We start from the raw sequence: 22,122 nt of genomic DNA, 5'->3' as shown, positions 1-22,122 counted from the left end.
TCCATCCATCTAGACCATCCATTGTAGTACGGCATTCGTCAGTGAATAAAACTATTTAAAAATGAGTTTTCATGTATTTCTAAACCCACTGTAAATGTTTCTTTTTGTGAGCTTTGGTTTGGAGTGGCTGAAATGCATCTTTACGCACAACTGCCAGCCAGCATGGAGAGCTTCTTGAGACACCAGAAGCTTCAAATACCTGTTTGCTGCTCAACACTGGCTTTTTTATAGCTGCCCTTTTAATACAATTAATTTTTTTGACAGGAACTTTCATTAATAAGCCTTTATCTGACCGAGTTCTGATGTGCTCTAATCACTCACAAATCTTATGATAATTTGATAATCTCCATTCAGTTTCACACAATATTAGTTGTTTTCATGCCTTTTGCACAACATTGCACCATTTCATGGTTTTCATCTTCAGAAAGATCTTTCATCCTCCTCATATTGCATGAGAACTGTGACTTGCTTAATAATGTGGAATAATGTGGAATCTGAGATTGATACCAGTTATCGAAAAAGACATGGATAAATAAACAAACATTTTCTTAGAAAAACTAAAATCTGAATGTTTATTCTGCTGAAATCTTACTGATATGTCACTTATAATAATAAGTGGAATAATAATAATAATTTGGAACGCGATGTAATTTAAGCAGACCATTGAAATGCAAGTACATGAATGAATGACAATACAAACAAGAATATGACATTCTTTACCCCTGAATGACAGATGTGAGGAATGTCCTCGAAAACTCCAGGTCGGGCTGTGTGACTTCTGCTGGCAGTTTGCTTATAAATGGCAGCAGGTTTGGATGCAGAGATGTTGCAAGACCTCGACCTCCTTCTTTAAGAAGCACCCAGAGCTTCGGCATCACGCCTTTCCTGGCACTGACATGGGTCCAACAGTTCTGCACAGAGTTCACATGATGACAGTGAATTAGAATCAATAGACAATAGACAACAGATAAAGGTGCAAAAAAATTCCTATTAGAATGAAAAAGATTAACACAGTAATTTTAGAATGAATGTGGGTTTATGATAGATCTGTAAAATGTGAGATTTGTCTTTGTTATATTACACAGAATTTTTGTTATTTATAATTTAAAATAAATGTTTATATAAATATAATTTATTTACGCTACCGTTCAAAATTTGGGGGTTGGTAAGATTTTTTAATGTTTTTAAAAGTCTCTTACGTTCACCAACCATGCATTTATTTTATCAAAAGTTCAGTAAAAACAGTAATAGTGTGAAAAGTTATTACAATTTAAAATAACTTTTCTATTTTAATATATTTTAAAATGTAATTTATTCCTGTGATGGCAAAGTTGAATTTCCAGCATCATTACTCCAGTGTTTAGTGTCACATGATCCTTCAGAAATAATTTTAATATGCTGATTTGCTGCTCAAGAAACATTTCTTATTAATATCAAATTGCATGTTATTTTTTATTTAGTACTGTCCTGAATAAAGTATTTCACATAACAGATGTTTAAATAAAGTCCACAAGATAAAAAAAAAAAAAGCTGAATTTATATAACCCAGTTCAAAATTTGACATACCCTTGATTCTTAATTCTGTGTGTGGTTACCTGGATGATCCACTACTGTTTTTTTGTTTTGTGATGGTTGTTCATGAGTCCCTTGTTTGTCCTGAGCAGTTAAACTGGGCTTTGTTCTTCAGAAAAATCCTTCAGGTCCTGCATGATCTTTGATTTTCCAACATCTTTTGCATAATTTAACCCTTTCCAGCAGTGACTGAATGATTTTGAGATCCATCTTTTCACACTGAGGACAACTGAGGGACTCAAACACAACTATTAAAACTATTTTAAAAACTATTAAAAAAAACATTCACTGATGCTCCAGAAGGAAACACGATGCATTAAGAGCCAGGGGGTGAAAACGTTTTGGAATTGGATTTTTTTTCTTCAGGTAAACATTCAATAATCTTCTGTTGCTTCCAAAGGGCAGTACTAACTGAAAAAAGTATGATCTTTAAACAAAATAAGAAAAACTTGCACATCATCTTCTTGTTCAAAAGTTTTCACCCCCCGGCTCTTAATGCATCCATGTTTCCTTCTGGAGTATCAATGAATGGTTGAACCTTTTTTAATAGTTGTGTTTGAGTCCCTCAATTATCCTCAGTGTGAAAAGATGGATCTCAAAATCATTCAGCAACTGCTGTAAAGGGTTGAAATATGCAAAAGATGGTGAAAAACTGAAGAATCTGCAGGACTTGGAGAATTTTTCTGCAGAACAGAGCTCAGTTTAACTTCTCAGAAGAAACAAGTGACTTGTGAACAATCATCACAAAACAAACAAACAGTCGTAGATCGTCCAGGTAACCACACACAGTATTAAGAATCAAGGATATTTAAACTTTTGAACTAGGTCATTTTTATAAATTCAGCTATTTTTTTTTTATCTTGTGGACTTAATGTAAACATCTGTTATGGGAAATACTATTCAGGACAATACTAAATAAAAAATAACATGCAATTTTCATGATCCTTCTTATTTTGTTGATCCTTCAGAAATCATTCTAATATGCTGATCTGCTGCTCCAGAAACATTTAATGTGTACAATTGTACAAAATATTTGTGTACAATATTTTTTTTAGGATTATTTGATGAATAGAAAGTTCAAAAGAACAGTGTTTATCTGAAATCTAATCTTTTGTAACATTATAAATGTCTTTACTGCCACTTTTGATTGATTTAATGCATCCTTGCTGAATAAAAGTATTCATTTCTTTAATTTCTTTTCAAAAAAATAAAAATAAAAATTCTTACTGACCCCAAACTTTTGAACAGGTAGTGTATAATGCTACAGAAGCTTTGTATTTCAGATAAATGCTGTTCTTTTGAACTTTCTATTCATCAAGGAATCCTGAAAAAAAAAATACACAACTGTTTTCAACATTGAAAATAATCATAAATGTTTATTGAGCAGCAAATCAGCATATTAGAATGATTTCTGAAGGATCATGTGACACTGAAGACTGGAGTAATGATGCTGAAAATTCAGCTTTGCATCACAGGAATAAATTACTTTGTCAAATATATTTAAATAGTACACAGTTATTTTAAATTGTAATAATATTTCACAATATTACTGTTTTTTACTGTATTTTTAATTAAATAAATGTAGCCTTGGTGAGCAGACGAAACTTCTTTTAAAAACATTAAAAATCTTAGTGGTTCCAAACTTTTGGACTGTACTGTATATATATATATATATATATATATATATATATATATATTTTTTTTTTTTTTTTTTTTTTTTTTTTTTTTTTTTTTTTTTTTTTTTTTTATTCTTTGATGAACAGAAAATTCAAAAGATAACATCTTATATTTGAAATAGAAATATTCTACAATAACATTTTTATTGTCTTTACTGTCACTTTGTGATCAAATCAATGGATCAAAGCTGAATAAAATTTAATTTTTCTTTTTTTTATTTATATATCTAACCCCAAATTATTGAATGGTAGTGTATATAATAGTTTTATTGTATTAGTCTCACATCAACGCAGGACAGAATATGGAGGACCGCCTCCCACAGAGGGGGCAGAACCACCGGGTCTGTGTCGTCAATTAACAACAGCACAGCAGAACACGCTCGGGCCGCTTCTGCCTGGATCAGCTGGGGTGTGTGTTCACACATGGAGGTAATCAGCTCAAAGTACGCCCCTCGAACCTAGAACATACAAAAGACAACTATGAATCCTATTAAAACTCCTGATGTGAATCAAAGAAAACAGCTAACAAATAGTACAAAGTGTATTGGTTGAAATTCTTTGGTATATCTATCAATATTTTAATAACATTGCACTCTTCATTTTTCGGTCCTCAATGAAAACAAAAGCGTGGGCATGGCAGGAATAAAATCTGTTTTAATAACCATTCAGAGCATATTTTGTTGTTTAATATACAGCTATGTTGAGGGAGAGTTTGGGCCAGTGAGATTTTAATGTAAGTGTAAATTATCATAAATAAAAACTAAATAACCAACAAAATGTATCGTCACATGTCGCTTGTCACGTTCGCAGCTGTTTAAGATATACCCTACACAAACTAAACATGCAGCTCACTTGTGGGCTCTTGTGTTTGCTGTACTTCCAGAATTTGCTCTGTGTGATGAGTTGGGTCAGCCGCTCGTTTAGCAGTTCTCTGTCCTGTTCAGGTAAAACGCTCAAAAGTCTCTTCAGGGCCAGCAGAGAGCTGGTCAACAGACGGATGTACTTAGCCTCTCGCTCCTCCTCTGGCACACTCCTGCACAAAAAAAAAACAATAAAATGAATATCACAGAAAATCACATATTTGAACATAATTAACATATATATTCGACATATAAACTAAAACTTAAATTATTCATGAGGCACACATGGCATTTGTATTAAAATATCATAAAATGACCAAGAAAAGCAAAACCAATGCCACATCAGGTTATTTCAGTACATATCATACACTTACTGAGGGTCACTGAGAGTGTTAGCCGTTTCTTTCAGCAAATTGTCTTGGAGAACCTGAGAGTCACAGAGGACATATGTAAAAACTGTAGCTAAGCAATGATAACAAGTACCAAAAATGTTGCAGGTTGTCATTTTGTCTCACTATGAGCATAAGAAGAACTCTCTTACATTTAGGACTTCATCTTTACAGAAGCTGATGGCCTCTGGTTGTTTGTTCAGGGGAAATGCGGCCTGGAAAGCAGCGCTGGCAGCTGAGGCAGCAGGAGAGTATGTGTCACACTGACAGATGAGCCAGTGACCCATGATGCTCTTCAGGTAGGGGGCCAGATTCCTCTTTACTTTTAAAACCAGCTGCTCAAATGCCTGCTGTGTGGCCTCTCGTACACGGCGATCATGGTCCTGATGAAAAATAAATAAATAAATATATGTATTTAGCAAACAGATGACAAAATAAAACATTTTTATTTAATACAAAAGCTTTTATTCAATTATATATTTAATTACATAATTAACCTTACAATTTGCACAAATAAAAAATAAAATAAAATTACATAAATAAATAAATATAACATAAATATTATTTATTTATTACATAAATAAATCTATAAATATATAAAACAAATTATATATACATACATAAAACAACAGGATTGTCATTCTTCTCTTACCACTGATATTCGGCAGTATATCCGAGGCCAGTATGGGAGGACACCTTTTACAACATCAGGCTGTCGTTCTTGACACATTGCTCCAAACTCCTGTACTGCCTGAAAATACACATTTACCAGCATTTATGAGCCATTTAGTGAAATGAAATGTTTTATATACATATGTTTTGTTTTCTGTTTTTTTCTAGATATATATATATATACAGTACAGTCCAAAAGTTTGGAACCACTAAGATTTGTAATGTTTTTAAAAGAAGTTTCGTCTGCTCACCAAGGCTACATTTATTTAATTAAAAATACAGTAAAAAACAGTAATATTGTGAAATATTATTACAATTTAAAATAACTGTTTTCTATTTGAATATATTTCACAAAGTAATTTATTCCTGTGATGGCAAAGCTGAATTTTCAGCATCATTACTCCAGTCTTCAGTGTCACATGATCCTTCAGAAATCATTCTAATATGCTGATCTGCTGCTCAAGAAACATTTAATGTTTACAATTGCACAAAATATTTGTGTACAATATTTTTTTTCAGGATTATTTGATGAATAGAAAGTTCAAAAGAACAGTGTTTATCTGAAATCTAATCTTTTGTAACATTATAAATGTCTTTACTGCCACTTTTGATTGATTTAATGCATCCTTGCTGAATAAAAGTATTCATTTCTTTAATTTCTTTTCAAAAAAATAAAAATAAAAATTCTTACTGACCCCAAACTTTTGAACAGTAGTGTATAATGCTACAGAAGCTTTGTATTTCAGATAAATGCTGTTCTTTTGAACTTTCTATTCATCAAGGAATCCTGAAAAAAAAAATACACAACTGTTTTCAACATTGAAAATAATCATAAATGTTTATTGAGCAGCAAATCAGCATATTAGAATGATTTCTGAAGGATCATGTGACACTGAAGACTGGAGTAACGATGCTGAAAATTCAGCTTTGCATCACAGGAATAAATTACTTTGTCAAATATATTTAAATAGTACACAGTTATTTTAAATTGTAATAATATTTCACAATATTACTGTTTTTTACTGTATTTTTAATTAAATAAATGTAGCCTTGGTGAGCAGACGAAACTTCTTTTAAAAACATTAAAAATCTTAGTGGTTCCAAACTTTTGGACTGTACTGTGATATATATATATATATATATATATATATATATATATATATACATATATATATATATAACGAATGTAGCGGTTATTACTAAATTTATGGATGAAATATGAATATAATAATTCATAAGGTTATGAATAAATTATGATTCATATATCGACCCAACGGGGAATTAAACATATATTGTGAATCAATTACAACGAATTATAATCAATTACATATATGATTAGTTCTGGTTTAATAATTATTTGGAGAAACTGTTCGTTTGTCCAGCAAACTAAGTCCCTCACAGAATATTATAAACAGAGTTATTCTCTGGCCATGAAAATAACTAAAGCATAAAGCGATCGAAAAACGTTAAAGTGACTTGGTCTTCAGTTGAAAGAACGAACAGAACAATCGAGCATGAATTATAGTGTTTAATATATGCAGCTATGACTGAGATTATACATCTAAAATATATACAAAGGTATACACATATATATACACAAGAGTGAAAATGAAGAAAAGACATGGAAAGAAAGATGATCAAAGGATGGCAAATTCTTTGTTAAACCTTTTTGAGAGAGAGCCAGCACAGAAATCAATTTAGACAAATTCAGATAAATGTAATACTTGCTTATTGGTTCAAGTCCGTGTGTAGCAGTTTCAATGCGCCTGGCTGGGTTGGTCCTTTCAGAGAGGGTTTCTCCGGCGGGGTTTTCAAAAGAGGTTTAAGCTTAAGTAACTTAACCGAAGAGAGAGAAAGTCTAAGGAAGTGGTCCTCCCGAACTGCGCGCGTGGTTGGGAAGCGCGGTCACCTGAGGCGTCCGTGCACGAGGTGCTCGTGAGTCAGTCGGGAGACAAAGGAGAAGAAGAAGAGAGCGAGCGAAGGTGTGTGTCGTTGTCTTTATGGAAACCCAAGCTAACACACCTCCTGAATTGTAGCGGCCAATAGAGGCGCAGCACTATTTGGCGGGCAAAGTTCCTTGGCTTGGTCTCCTAGATGAATTTGCATACTTAATGGCTATCAGCCCGGATTTCGAGATCGAGTGCTTTCTTCACAGTATCATTAAACACATAGAAAAATGCATATGTCAGCCATGTGACCCACCTCAGTGAATAGCTCGAGTCCGGAGCTTTACGGAGAGATCAAACTCGACAGATCAGAAAGGCATAGACAAGAAGTTATGGTTTACAGACAGGATTCCCCTATTAAAATGCGCACTAGCACAAATACACTCATTTAAACACTAGGAAACATGCATAGGCTCTAAAATATATCATATATATATTCCAGCATAGTGGTAGTTCACATATACAGTTAAAAATGTATGATTGTGTGTTTCTGTATGTGTCTGTGTGTGTGTTTTTATGTGTCGCTGTGTGTGTGGGGTGTTGGAATGTGGATCTGGTCAGTCTCTGGGGGGGGTGCTCCTTTTGAAGTCACCAAAGTGAGGAAGTTGCACTTTCTGTTTACCCTCGCAGGTCCACAAAAGTGTCAAGTGGGCTCATCTTTGGCAGATCTGTTCAGAGCCGGGATGGTTTTACAACCCAGTCCAGCATGCTAAAAGCGTTCTGAACATTCCAAAGTTTATTGATTATCCTGATACGTGTGCATACGCTACATATATATATATATATATATATATATATATATATATATATATATATATATATATACATCCCCATACTATTTATTTTTCCTACTATGGTAGTCAGTGGGGGATGAGATATGTTTGGTTACTGACATTCTTTCAAATATCTTCCTTTGTGTTCAGCAGAACAAAGTTATTTATATAGGTTTGGAACAACCTGAGGATGAGAAAATGATGACAGAATTTTCATTTTTGGGTGAACTATCCCTTTAACCTGTTAAAGGAGCAGTAAAAGCGATTTCTGAGAAACGCTGTTGAAAGCATGTCAGACCGAGAACCACAACACACTTGTAGCCAATCAGCAGTAGTTGGTGTATACATTCATGATGGGTGATGAGAGACAGTGAGCAAGAGGGAGATTTGAAGAAAGACTGTAGACAGAGAGATGACTGAGAGACATTACAAAAGAAAAAAGGTGAGAGGAATATCACTGGGAAAAGAAGGGTTATGATCAGGCAAGAGCTTTAGAACCCATGTTAATATTACAAACCCGATTCCAAAAAAGTTGGGACACTGTACAAATTGTGAATAAAAAAGGAATGCAATAATTTGCAAATCTCATAAACTTATATTTTATTCACAATAGAATATAGATAACATATCAAATGTTGAAAGTGAGACATTCTGAAATGTCATGCCAAATATTGGCTCATTTTGAATTTCATGAGAGCTACACATTCCAAAAAAGTTGGGAAAGGTAGCAATAAGAGGCCGGAAAAGTTAAATGTACATATAAGGAACAGCTGGAGGACCAATTTGCAACTTATTAGGTCAGTTGGCAACATGATTGGGTATAAAAAGAGCCTCTCAGAGTGGCAGTGTCTCTCGGAAGTCAAGATGGGCAGAGGATCACCAATTCCCCCAATGCTGCGGCGAAAAATAGTGGAGCAATATCAGAAAGTTTCTCAGAGAAAAATTGCAAAGAGTTTGAAGTTATCACCATCTACAGTGCATAATATCATCCAAAGATTCAGAGAATCTGGAACAATCTCTGCGTAAGGGTCAATGCCGGAAAACCATACTGGATGCCCGTGATCTTCGGGCCCTTAGACGGCACTGCATCACATACAGGAATGCTACTGTAATGGAAATCACAACATGGGCTCAGGAATACTTCCAGAAAACATTGTCGGTGAACACAATCCACCGTGCCATTCGCCGTTGTTGGCTAAAGCTCTATAGGTCAAAAAAGAAGCCATATCTAAACATGATCCAGAAGCGCAGGCGTTTTCTCTGGGCCGAGGCTCATTTAAAATGGACTGTGGCAAAGTGGAAAACTGTTCTGTGGTCAGACGAATCAAAATTTGAAGTTCTTTTTGGAAAACTGGGATGCCATGTCATCTGGACTAAAGAAGATAGTGGTAAACATGGCCTTGTCCCAACTTTTTTGAGATGTGTTGATGCCATGAAATTTAAAATCAACTTATTTTTCCCTTAAAATCATACATCTTCTCAGTTTAAACATTTGATATATCATCTATCATCATCTGTTGTGTTCTGAATAAAATATTGAAATTTGAAACTTCCACATCATTGCATTCTGTTTTTATTCACAATTTGTACAGTGTCCCAACTTTTTTGGAATCGGGTTTGTAGAAAAGCTTTCCAGCACTGGAGAGACTTAAGCGGGAAGGCCTGAAAATGGACGCCAAGGTTGCATTGTTTCTGCTCCATACATGAGTAACATTGGTTTCGCTATGTTTCACAGAACCAAGATATGTTGTTGTTATAATTTTAGCCATAGTAGTAACATAACAGAGCGCTTACACAGATACACACGGGAGCGTTTGAAAGCAAGTGTCTATCACCAGATCCCTAATATATAAAATAAAATTGCTACAACATCAAAGCCATATCTCTAACCAAGATGTTTCAAATTTGAAGTTTATATCACAAAACTGAGCCTGCTATAAGGTTGTAAAGTACCTTTTCCAATAGTATTGCAATGTTCAATTTCAAAATGGTTATCACAGGATGAATTTTGAGTGTTTAAGTTTTCAAATAATAAATAAGGGTGCTAACTGTCCCACTACAAGGACACTGAGAGGTAAATAAATGTGTGGAGATCCTGACAGTGCTTAGTGATCCACATTTTTTTAAATGTTATTCATCAATGACCAAACACTGACCAAACATTTGCCATCTAGGCAATATGTATTTGTAACACTGGACTGTGAAACGGAGCTCCAATCAATCACAAAAAACGATACCTTCAATTTTGTGACTGTATCTCTCTTGGACAATTTCCGTAGAACCATGCGGAAGTCTGCATCAACTAGATTGTCTATCTCCTCAGCCCCCTGTACTGCAGGTACATATCCTGGATCACTGGAGGTCGAGACACCGAATCCCACAAACCCAGGTACCACACCACTCTCCCTGGCCAACAGGTCAGCAGCTCTGCCACTGCTGGATGGCTGAAAGAGAGAAAACACAGGGCTGTAATTGCACATTCATGACCATTTCAAATCAGGATGATTATGGGCCTATGGTAGTCAGGTTATCGCCATCACATTAGGTTGCTCAACTAATGCACTTTCTTATGTTTATTAATTAAGAAAACCAAAAACATTACAACAAGGCACAGGGATATTAATAAAATATATATAGCTTGCCTATCTTCTTTATCACCTTTTACGTCTCTTTTGAAAGCTCACCTGTTCTCCTTAGATTTCAACACATGTTAATGTGGCTCTCAGTATATGTTTTAATTTTGGTATTTGTATCTGTGTTTGTAATGCTCCAGTCCTTTGGTCAGTCTAGGTTTTAAATGTGCATTATAAATAAAGAACTAAAAGAACTAGAACTTAACTAAGCCCAGCAGAATCCCAGCTTTTTTGTTTTAGACAGGACTTTTAAATATTGTATCAAATAGTTACCAAATAAGACTACAAACAGGGAACTAATAAACTTTGTCTGATTACACAACAAACTCGTGATGTGAAGACTACAAGAAGGTTTACATAACAGACACAACAAAAAAAACTTCCTAAATCAAATGTTTCATAAACATTGATTTTATACAATAAGTGAAAGCAAGTACATAATAGCGATTTGTTGTAGCGAGCTAACGTACAGTTTGTCATGCTGTCATAGTTTACAACACCGGCCTGTTATTCTGTCAACGACACTGCCTTTAGATATTTTCAACGAGTTGACTTGTAGCTAGAAAATATTAGTAATCGAATAATTTTCATTTGTCTTACTCGAACATTTCCCTTCGTTCTCTGTTTATTTTTGCCACCCATTCTTGTGTCGGCTGAGCGTCTGCTTTTCCGACTTCAGTACAGTCACACTAGACGCGCGGTTATGATGTCACGCATACGCGATTTTCGTGCGTCCAAAATACTGCTGGCTGCACGCGTGAAGTGAACTGTGATCAATAAAGACAGGTATTTCTGTTTTTACTATATGGATAGTCTTGTGTTCTGTATACATATGGAATTCCTGTTTATTTCTTTAATTTTTAATAATTATACTGGCAGATATTTGATTAAAAAAGCTTGTTCCACACTTTCGTGCCTCACGTGCTTTAAAACTGATAGAGTTTATTTTAATGTGTTTGTCGTTTAAAGGGAAGGATGAGCGTGGACGTGGAGCGCGTGTTGATCCAGCTCCAGGATGAGAGCGGTGAGGTGCTGGGATCCCCCTTCGATGTGCCGCTGGACATCAGCCCGGAAAAACTGCAACTGGTCTGCAACGCACTGTTACAGAAGGTAGGAATGATATTATGATGGACTGGCGTATGTGCTTCATCCAGCTGTCAGAGCACATGATGTACTGAACTGTAGTGCCTAGTATCTATCTATTTTTTTCTAAAACTCTTTTCTCATACTTTTATAACAAAATCTGAAAGATTTTTTTTAGAAATATGAGAAAAGAATGTTGGTAACACTTTACAATAAGGTTCATTAGTTAAACATTAGTTAATGTATTAACTAACATGAACTAACCATGAGCAATACATTTGTTACTGTATTTACTAATCTTCATTAACGTAAGCTAATGAAAATACAGCCGTTCATAGTTTGTTCATGTTAGTTCACAGTGCTTTAACTAATGTTAACAAGATTTTAATAACGTATTCGTAAATGTTGAAATTAACATGAACAAAGAAAGATTAATAAATGCTGTGTAAGTGCAGTTCATTATTAGTTAATTTAAACTAATGTAGTTAACTAATGTTAACTAATGAACCTTATGTTTTTGAAAGAAGTCTCTTATTCTTCCCAAAGCTGCATTTATTTGATCAAAAATACAGTAAAAATTTGACATTTTATTACAATTTAAAAAAAAAAAAAACGTTTATATTTTAATATATTTTAAAATGTATTTCTGTGATGCCAAAGCTGAATTTTCATAATTTCTCCAGTCTTCGATTTTCAGAAATCATTATAATATGCTGATTTGGTGCTCAAATAAAATGTATTATTATTATCAATGTTAAGAACAGCTGTGCTGTTTAATAGTTTTGTGGAAACCATTATACTTTTTTAGGACTCTGAAATAGAAATCTTTTGTAACATTAAAAATGTCTTCAGTGTCACTTTTGAGCAATATAATGCACCCATTCTAAATAGAAATATTAAATTATTGGTAACACATATACAATAAGGTCTCAATTGTTAACATTAGTTAATTTACTAACATGAACTAACAATGAGCAATAAATGTATTACTGTATTTATTTATTACTGTATTTATTTATATCTTTGTTAATGTTCGTTAATAAAAATATAACTAATGTTAACAAATAAAACAATTTTTGTATAGTAAATAATGTAATCTTTATAATTATGTTTGATTACATAACATTTTATGTTTTAATATATACTCCAAGTAACTAATTAATATAGTCTCTTTGAACTATTTGAGTAAACTGCAAAAAAAACAAAAAGTAAATGTAATGTATAAATGTAAAAGAAACTGTGACCAGCACCTAAAATGCCTTTTTTTCCTACATTTTAAAGTTGAAATGGAAGTTGTGATAGTTTCTTCCCTATTGTGACATATATAGGGAAAAGGCTTCTCGAACAAAAAAAAATGTAGGGCGATACTTGATCTCGTCCATCAGGAGTTGATTGGATGGTTGTGGTTTGCTATTGCTGTGATGTGAACTATGAGTGACAGGTTGCCCCTGCAAGAGGGAGGGGATTCGATTTTTTTAAAAAAATTAATGTCCATGAATAACATTTAGAATAAGTACTGCAATAAAAAAATTATGAGCTACCAATTTAAATCAACAACGCATTGTTTAATAACCATGCTGTTGCACAGTGTATTCTGTACATTAAAATGGAGTTATGAATGATGAACTGCAGGTTTTATCACTTCATAACCCCTATCTTTTTGTCTGTCTACAGGAGGAGCCTGTGCCATTCCTGTTCTTTGTTAAAGATGCAGAGGTGGTGTCGTCCCTGGGCACTTGTGTGCAGACGTTGGGCCTGGAGACTGAGCAGGTGCTACCAGTTGTGTACCAGCCGCAGGCCGTATTCCGTGTGCGAGCCGTGGCTCGATGCACCAGCTCTTTGGAGGGCCACACAGAGGCAGTCATCTCTGTGGCATTTAGCCCTACAGGAAAGTAAGTGGATTAAACAGTAACATTACATGCTAATTTATATAAACGTATAACATATCAGACTGTATGCATCCAGATAAAGCTTTTTTTTTATTATTTTGATATTACTCAGATATCTGGCCAGTGGATCTGGGGACACAACAGTGAGGTTCTGGGATCTGAACACAGAAACACCACACCACACTGCTAGGGGTCAGTTTATCGCATAGCCTTTAAGTGTTATTAAATAGAGTGCATATGTAAGTTAAACCAACCATCTGACATTCTGTCCATCATGTTTTATAAGGCCACACACACTGGGTTTTATCCATTGCCTGGTCTCCAGATGGCAAGAAATTAGCATCAGGGTGCAAAAACAGTCAGGTGAGCATGTCATGTTCATTATAAGTCACTGAAATTTCAGTGTACAATAAGTTCTTTGGGTCTAAATAATTGTTTTGTATCTGCTGTGTTCTTTGCAGATCTTCTTGTGGGATCCGATAACAGGAAGTCAGATTTCAAAGACCTTAACGGGACATACAAAGTGGATAACCTGGCTGTGCTGGGAACCTCTCCACCTGTGAGTTTTGAAAAATAATTTAGGACTGCTATATATCACCAAGACCGATATATCCGCATCGGCCAATGAGATTTTTTGTTTGGCCAATGTGCCCGAAGCAGAACTTTTATTTTGACAGCAACGTAAGAGTGCTGAGAACGCCAGTATGTCCAAGCTCCCATTCTCTGTCTTCATTAATTTACTGTCTCTGTCTAGCAATGAATTATTAGACCGGGCTTTAAAAACAAAGACAGTAAATGGTATGTGTAATAGAAGTGAAGAAGTGTACATTTGTTTTCATATTAATTTTCAAATGATTTATTTCGAATTTAGTAACTATTATTTAAAATACTTATTCATTTAATTTTAGCAATTGTTATGCATGTGATTTTAGTATCTTTAAATTAAATAGTGTGATATAATATTTATCGTCCATCAAATAATCACTATCGGTCAAGCACTACTTATACTTTGACTACTTACTAATCAAAGTATTAATTCATGTTTTATTTGTTAATTTGTATGTGTTCACTTTATTTTAGCTCTACAGTGAATTAATTCAAATTTATTATAAATTAAAATAATGCATTAACTTATTTTTGTTTTTTGTATTTAATTTTGTTATAATTTAATAATGTGTTTAAATTACTAAATTATTGTTTATTATTTAAAAATTGTTTAATTCAATTATAATTCAGAAAATCTTATAATGAAATAACAACAGCTAATTTCATTCCATCACAGAAACCCAGAGTGTCGGTATTTGGCTAGCACCAGTAAAGACTGTTCGATTCGGATATGGGATACGGTTTTGGGCCGCTGTGATAAGATCCTGACCGGCCACACACAGTCTGTGACGTGTGTAAAATGGGGAGGTGATGGTCTCCTGTACACCTCATCTCAGGACAGAACCATTAAAGTCTGGAGAGCAAAAGATGTAAGATGTGTCCACTCATAATGGATCGAATATAACTTGAAACCATGTTTGACTGAATTATGGTGTGAATATCTGCTCTCATCTCTGCCGTAGGGGGTTCAGTGTCGTACATTGCAAGGTCATGCTCACTGGGTCAACACATTGGCCCTCAGCACCGACTACGTTCTGCGCACAGGAGCGTTCGAACCAGCTACAGCGACCATAAACCCTCAGGATCTCACTGGATCATGTATGTTTCAGCACAAACCTGCAATGGATTTATTATTGTACACTACTGTTCAAAAGTTTGCGGTTGGTATGATTTCTGAAAGATGTGCATTAAGGCTGCATTTATTTGATCAAATATATAGTAAAACAGTAATATTGTGAAATAGTATTACAATTTAAAATAATTGTTTTCTATTCTACTAAATTTTATATACGGAAGAGGATTAGGGCCAAGCAAAAATAAAACCATCTCGAGATTAAAGTTGTTAAATTTCAAGAAAAAACTCATTAAATTAAATTTTCTCGTTAAGAAAAAAGTCGAGATAAAATGTTGAGAAAAAAGTCATTAAATTATGAGAAAAAAAGTCGTTAAATTACGAGAACAAATTCGTTAACGACTTTTTTTCTCGAAATTTAACAACTTTTTTCTCGTAATTTAATTACTTTATTCTCAACATTTTATCTCGTCTTTTTTTCTTGAAATTTAACGACTTTTTTTCTCATAATTTAACGAATTTGTTCTCGTAATCGAATGACTTTTTTCTCGTAATTTAATGACTTTATTCTTAACATTTTATCTCGACTTTTTTCTCGAAATTTAACGAGTTTTTTCTCGTAATTTAATGACTTTATTCTTAACATTTTATCTCGACTTTTTTCTCGAAATTTAACGAGTTTTTTCTCGTAATTTAATGACTTTATTCTTAACATTTTATCTCGACTTTTTTCTCGAAATTTAACGAGTTTTTTCTCGTAATTTAATGACTTTATTCTCAACATTTTATCTCGACTTTTTTTCTTGAAATTTAACGACTTTTTTCTCATAATTTAACGAATTTGTTCTCGTAATCTAATGACTTTTTTCTCGTAATTTAATGACTTTATTCTCAACATTTTATCTCGACTTTTTTCTCGAAATTTAATGACTTTTTTCTCGTAATTTAATGACTTTATTCTCAACATTTTATCTCGACTTTTTTTCTTGAAATTTAACGACTTTTTTCTCATAATTTAACGAATTTGTTCTCGTAATCTAATGACTTTTTTCTCGTAATTTAATGACTTTATTCTCAACATTTTATCGACCTTTTTTTCTTGAAATTTAACGACTTTTTTCTCATAATTTAACAAATTTGTTCTCATAATCTAATGACTTTTTTCTCGTAATTTAATGACTTTATTCTCAACATTTTATCTCGACTTTTTTTCTTGAAATTTAATGACTTTTTTCTCATAATTTAACGAATTTGTTCTCGTAATCTAATGACTTTTTTCTCGTAATTTAATGACTTTATTCTCAACATTTTATCTCGACTTTTTTCTCGAAATTTAATGACTTTTTTCTCGTAATTTAATGACTTTATTCTCAACATTTTATCTCGACTTTTTTTCTTGAAATTTAACGACTTTTTTCTCATAATTTAACGAATTTGTTCTCGTAATCTAATGACTTTTTTCTCGTAATTTAATGACTTTATTCTCAACATTTTATCGACCTTTTTTTCTTGAAATTTAACGACTTTTTTCTCATAATTTAACAAATTTGTTCTCGTAATCTAATGACTTTTTTCTCGTAATTTAATGACTTTATTCTCAACATTTTATCTCGACTTTTTTTCTTGAAATTTAACGACTTTTTTCTCATAATTTAACAAATTTGTTCTCGTAATCTAATGACTTTTTTCTCGTAATTTAATGACTTTATTCTCAACATTTTATCTCGACTTTTTTTCTTGAAATTTAACGACTTTTTTCTCATAATTTAACAAATTTGTTCTCGTAATCTAATGACTTTTTTCTCGTAATTTAATGACTTTATTCTTAACATTTTATCTCGACTTTTTTCTCGTAATTTAATGACTTTATTCTCAACATTTTATCTCGACTATTTTTCTTGAAATTTAACGACTTTTTTCTCATAATTTAACGAATTTGTTCTCGTAATCTAATGACTTTTTTCTCGTAATTTAATGACTTTATTCTCAACATTTTATCTCAACCTTTTTTTCTTGAAATTTAACGACTTTTTTCTCATAATTTAACAAATTTGTTCTCGTAATCTAATGACTTTTTTCTCGTAATTTAATGACTTTATTCTTAACATTTTATCTCGACTTTTTTCTCGAAATTTAACGACTTTTTTCTCGTAATTTAATGACTTTATTCTGAACATTTTATCTCGACTTTTTTTCTTGAAATTTAACGACTTTTTTCTCATAATTTAACGAATTTGTTCTCGTAATCTAATGACTTTTTTCTCGTAATTTAATGACTTTATTCTCAACATTTTATCTCGACTTTTTTTTCTTGAAATTTAACGACTTTTTTCTCATAATTTAACGAATTTGTTCTCGTAATCTAATGACTTTTTTCTCGTAATTTAATGACTTTATTCTCAACATTTTATCTCGACTTTTTTTCTTGAAATTTAACGACTTTTTTCTCATAATTTAACGAATTTGTTCTCGTAATCTAATGACTTTTTTCTCGTAATTTAATGACTTTATTCTCAACATTTTATCTCGACTTTTTTCTCATAATTTAATGAATTTGTTCTCGTAATCTAATGACTTTTTTCTCGTAATTTAATGACTTTATTCTTAACATTTTATCTCGACTTTTTTCTCGAAATTTAACGACTTTTTTCTCGTAATTTAATGACTTTATTCTCAACATTTTATCTCGACTTTTTTTCTTGAAATTTAACGACTTTTTTCTCATAATTTAACGAATTTGTTCTCGTAATCTAATTACTTTTTTCTCGTAATTTAATGACTTTATTCTCAACATTTTATCTCGACTTTTTTTCTTGAAATTTAATGACTTTTTTCTCATAATTTAATGAATTTGTTCTCGTAATCTAATGACTTTTTTCTCGTAATTTAATGACTTTATTCTTAACATTTTATCTCGACTTTTTTCTTGAAATTTAATGAGTTTTTTTCTCGTAATTTAACGAGTTTATTCTCAACATTTTATCTCGACTTTTTTCTTGAAATTTAACGAGTTTTTTCTCATAATTTAATGAGTTTGTTATCAACACTGATAATAAATGTTTCTTGAGCAGCAAATCAGCATATTAGAATGATTTCTGAAGGATCATGTGACACTGAATAAATCAAATTACATTTTAATGAACTACATTTTAAAATTACGGAAGAGGATTAGGGCCAAGCAATAATAAAAAAATAAAACCATCTCGAGATTAAAGTTGTTAAATTTCGAGAAAAAAGTTTAAATAAAATGTTGACGGAAGAGGATTAGGGCCAAGCAAAAATAAAACCATCTCGAGATTAAAGTTGTTAAATTTCGAGAAAAAACTCATTAAATTAAATTTTCTCAAAGTCGTGCTGCTTAATATTTTGTGGAAACTGTTTAAAAAAGTTTAAAAGAACAGAATTAATTTCAAATAGAAAGCTTTTGTAACATTAGAAATGTCTTTACTGTCACTTTTGATTTTTTTTTTTTTGCATCCTTGCTGAAAAAGTATTAATTTATAAAAAAAAAAAAAAAAAGAAAAAAAAAAAAATCTTACTGACCCCAAACTTTTGAATGGAAGTGTTAGTGTATGTAATAAGGATCATTTAGTAAATATAACTAAATTTTCCACAGTGGACGAAATCAAGGAAAAGGCTCTGAAGCGCTACAACAATGTCAGAGTGAGTGAGACTAGTCTATATACAGTGTCAACTTGTGAAAGATGGGATTTATGTATAAAAAAACGGAACATTTGGTCTTCTAAAGGGTGAAGGTCAAGAGAGACTGGTGTCAGGATCAGATGACTTCACAATGTTCTTATGGAACCCAGCAGAGGAGAAGAAGCCAGTGGCACGTTTGACGGGTCACCAAGCGCTGGTCAACGAGGTGCTATTCTCCCCGGACACACGACTGATCGCCAGCGCTTCCTTCGATAAGTCTATAAAGATCTGGGATGGAAAGACAGGGAAGTAAGTAGGGTGGTTACAGATCCCTGATTGATTTTGATACCATATTACTATATTATACTATATTACTATATTTTGTAAGAATACTAATATTAGTATATACAGTAGTATGTAAAGCATGTGCATAGAATGCGAGTAGTCTATATGCCAAGAATTCCAAGATGACGTACTAAATTAGACAGAAATGTGCTGTATATAGCAGAGAACACTTCACTGGGTATCCCACAGTGCAATGCACTTTCGAAGGTAAAGACATTTTTAAATAATAGTATTTATTTCTGCAATGAAAGCTGTTAAATTACACATGTAACAAAATGTTTGCTACTGTTTGAAATGCTTATTGTGGCATATCAACTATTGTTTCACATGTTATTTTACATTATAGTATGCAGTAAGTTTGTATTCCATTCCAAACAGCCTGAAGCTGCGTCTGAAATCGCATTCTTTCTGAGTAGGTACTTTTGAGTAATTAAAGGGGCAGTTCACCCAAAAGTGAAAATTCTGTCATTATTTACTTACTATCATGTGGTTCCAAACCTGTATGAGTTTCATTCTTCTGTTGAACACAAAGTAAGATATTTTAAAGAATGTTGGTAACCAGACCAACTATGAAAGTCAATGGGTGCCGTCAACTGTTTGATTACCAATATTCTTTAAAATATCTTTTGTGTTCAACAGAAAAAAGAAGTTCATGTTTGGAACAACTTGAGGGTGAGTAAGGAATGAAAAAATTTTCATCCCTTTAATTACTTTGTGACATTTAAAAAAAAAAAAAAAAAAGTATTTGTGAATGTGTGTAGTATGAATGTAATCTGGACATAGTACGTCATGTGACATATCAGCGTCAGTTGCGTTGATTCACTGCTATTTAAAACTCCTCTCCCGTGGCCTCATGGGAAAGTATAGTTTCTATTGGATACAAACTTCAGAATTTCGTCAGAAATAGTAAATCATTCTTTTACTTTCTGGCTTTTGTTTTATAAATACTGTGAATTCTGACATGCTACTCTTCACATACTGTTTTTCTCCTACTATATAGTGTGGAAGTATGTGATTTTTGGATGCAGCTTTTGTCTCATGTAAATGGAGTCATGGTGACACAGACCCGTAGTGTACTTCCACTAGTGAACACTTGGAGGCACTCAAATCACATCAGCAAATTACAGCATATTTTGCTCCTTTGCACATGGCAACAACACAGCTAGTTTCTTAAAATATGACATGCACAGCCAATATGTTTTCTCTGACAATGTGAAAGTGTATTTAAGGACTTTGCTGTTTTTTTAATGTTTCCAGGTACCTGACTTCCCTTCGCGGTCATGTCGGGCCAGTGTACCAGGTGGCGTGGTCTGCAGACAGCCGTCTGTTGGTCAGTGGCAGCAGTGACAGCACTCTGAAGGTGTGGGACGTCAAGACAGGCAAACTGAATGCTGATCTGCCTGGCCACGCTGATGAGGTAAGACAGTGAATGGATTTAGTTCAGAGGTTAGAGTCTTACACGAGGACCAGGGATTTAGAATGACTTTTATTCAGTACACCCACATCAGTGTTGTTTTAGCATTATTTATTTATTATACTATTATAGTATTTATAGAGTATTTTGAATTGGCTTTTATTTTTATATTTTTGGTTTTTATTTTCATTTTTTTTTGTTTTTTAATTTTAGTAGGTTTGTTATGCTTTTGTCATTTTTATTTTATTTTTTTATAGTTTTTTTTAAATATTTCTATATAGCTCTAATTTATTTTTGTTTTAGGAATTTTAGTACTTAAACTAAATTTCACTTCACAAGGCAAAAATGTCTAATTTTCATTTAGGTTTTCATCTAAAGTTTATATCAGCTTTATTTAAATTACTGAAAATTATTTTTAATAGTTTGTTAACATAACAAAACTGACCCACATATGTTTTTTTTTTTTTCTAAAACTAGTTTTAAAATGAAATATTAGGATTCTCACAGTTCAGACCAGAAAAAAATAGGGAATTTTACAATTATGATTTACACAATATTGGATGAATTTTTATTTTTTTATAAAATGCATGGAAAAGTTAATAAATTTTTATAGTAAATATAAAGGAATACATTTTTGTCATTATCAATAAAGTGTATAAATTGCTTCTTTTATCTAAACCATATATATTAACATAGTTTACAGTAATTTTCCACATCTAGAGATGACTTTATCTTGGGCCTCTAAGCAGTCACATAGCAACTACGCAGAACACCCTAGCAACCACATAACATGCCAAAAACGTCAATACCTTAGCAGCATAGCAACACCTTGGCAACCACCCTTGTGTTATAGCAGCATGTTTTGCATGGACAAACACAACTAATCTAGTTTTCGTTTATTGCTCAGGTTTTTGCAGTTGATTGGAGTCCCGATGGACAGAGAGTAGCCAGCGGTGGGAAAGACAAGTGTTTAAGGATGTAAGTGACCCCTATATCCTGCACAGATTATTTATTTCCATGCCCGCACAATTCGGTGTGCGACACCACCTGGTAGGAACACCTGGCATGTCTTATCTTCTTTTCTCCTTTAGATGGAGGAAGTAACCCGGAGAAACCGGCGGCCCCTGGCTCTGCATGCAACAGCCAATCAGGCGTCTCGAAGCATCACCCCACAGGACAGTGAACAGCAGTGTCGGAGCATTAAGCCTTAGCCTATTTGTCCAACGAAACCGCTTCGACAGCCTCACAATAGCTGACATATAATGCTCTCTGATGTTGTCAGGCCAGATAGCGGGAAGATAAAACACCCGATACCCCACTCAAATGAGCAACTGCCCTGTGGAAGTGCGGGCGATCTGACCCAGTCTAATCTGTGTAATCTTTCTCACACACATTCTTTGTAATTAACTTAATCCCTAATGCTGTGATACAGGCAGCATTAACTGGGTCTGTTCCAGCGCCGAGAGATAACCAGCGTCGTCACAGTGGACCGTACTACGTCAGCAGAGACATTTTCTCATTAAACAAGCAGTAAAAGGATTTTTATGGGG

General features: G+C 33.2%; 2 protein-coding genes across 2 annotated transcripts in view; one reads left to right on the top strand and one right to left on the bottom strand.

Moving 5' to 3' along the window:
* The window catches only part of ltn1 (listerin E3 ubiquitin protein ligase 1), a 27,316-nt gene extending 16,044 nt beyond the window's left edge, over positions 1-11,272 (bottom strand). Inside the window, exons 1-8 of the mRNA XM_048178437.1 lie at positions 11,122-11,272; positions 10,126-10,332; positions 5,150-5,248; positions 4,650-4,880; positions 4,483-4,535; positions 4,101-4,281; positions 3,533-3,706; positions 721-911 (exon numbers count right to left, since the gene is read on the bottom strand). Of these exons, the coding sequence (XP_048034394.1) occupies positions 721-911; positions 3,533-3,706; positions 4,101-4,281; positions 4,483-4,535; positions 4,650-4,880; positions 5,150-5,248; positions 10,126-10,332; positions 11,122-11,163 (1,178 nt within the window). The 5' untranslated portion in view covers positions 11,164-11,272. The remainder of the gene's footprint in view (positions 1-720; positions 912-3,532; positions 3,707-4,100; positions 4,282-4,482; positions 4,536-4,649; positions 4,881-5,149; positions 5,249-10,125; positions 10,333-11,121) is intronic.
* On the top strand, positions 11,185-22,122 carry nle1 (notchless homolog 1 (Drosophila)). The gene is made up of 13 exons (XM_048178444.1): positions 11,185-11,307; positions 11,491-11,631; positions 13,279-13,496; positions 13,606-13,685; positions 13,780-13,856; positions 13,955-14,052; positions 14,776-14,968; positions 15,062-15,197; positions 18,788-18,834; positions 18,920-19,122; positions 20,416-20,575; positions 21,480-21,550; positions 21,664-22,122. Exons 2-13 carry the CDS (start codon positions 11,497-11,499, stop codon positions 21,674-21,676), a joined length of 1,431 nt encoding a protein of 476 aa, XP_048034401.1. The 5' UTR covers positions 11,185-11,307; positions 11,491-11,496; the 3' UTR covers positions 21,677-22,122.

This window comes from Megalobrama amblycephala, linkage group LG2 (genome assembly GCF_018812025.1).
Source record: "Megalobrama amblycephala isolate DHTTF-2021 linkage group LG2, ASM1881202v1, whole genome shotgun sequence".
Classification (NCBI taxonomy): domain Eukaryota; kingdom Metazoa; phylum Chordata; class Actinopteri; order Cypriniformes; family Xenocyprididae; genus Megalobrama; species Megalobrama amblycephala.
The sequence above is the reverse complement of the archived record's forward strand: the minus strand, read 5'-3'. Positions and strand labels throughout refer to the sequence as shown.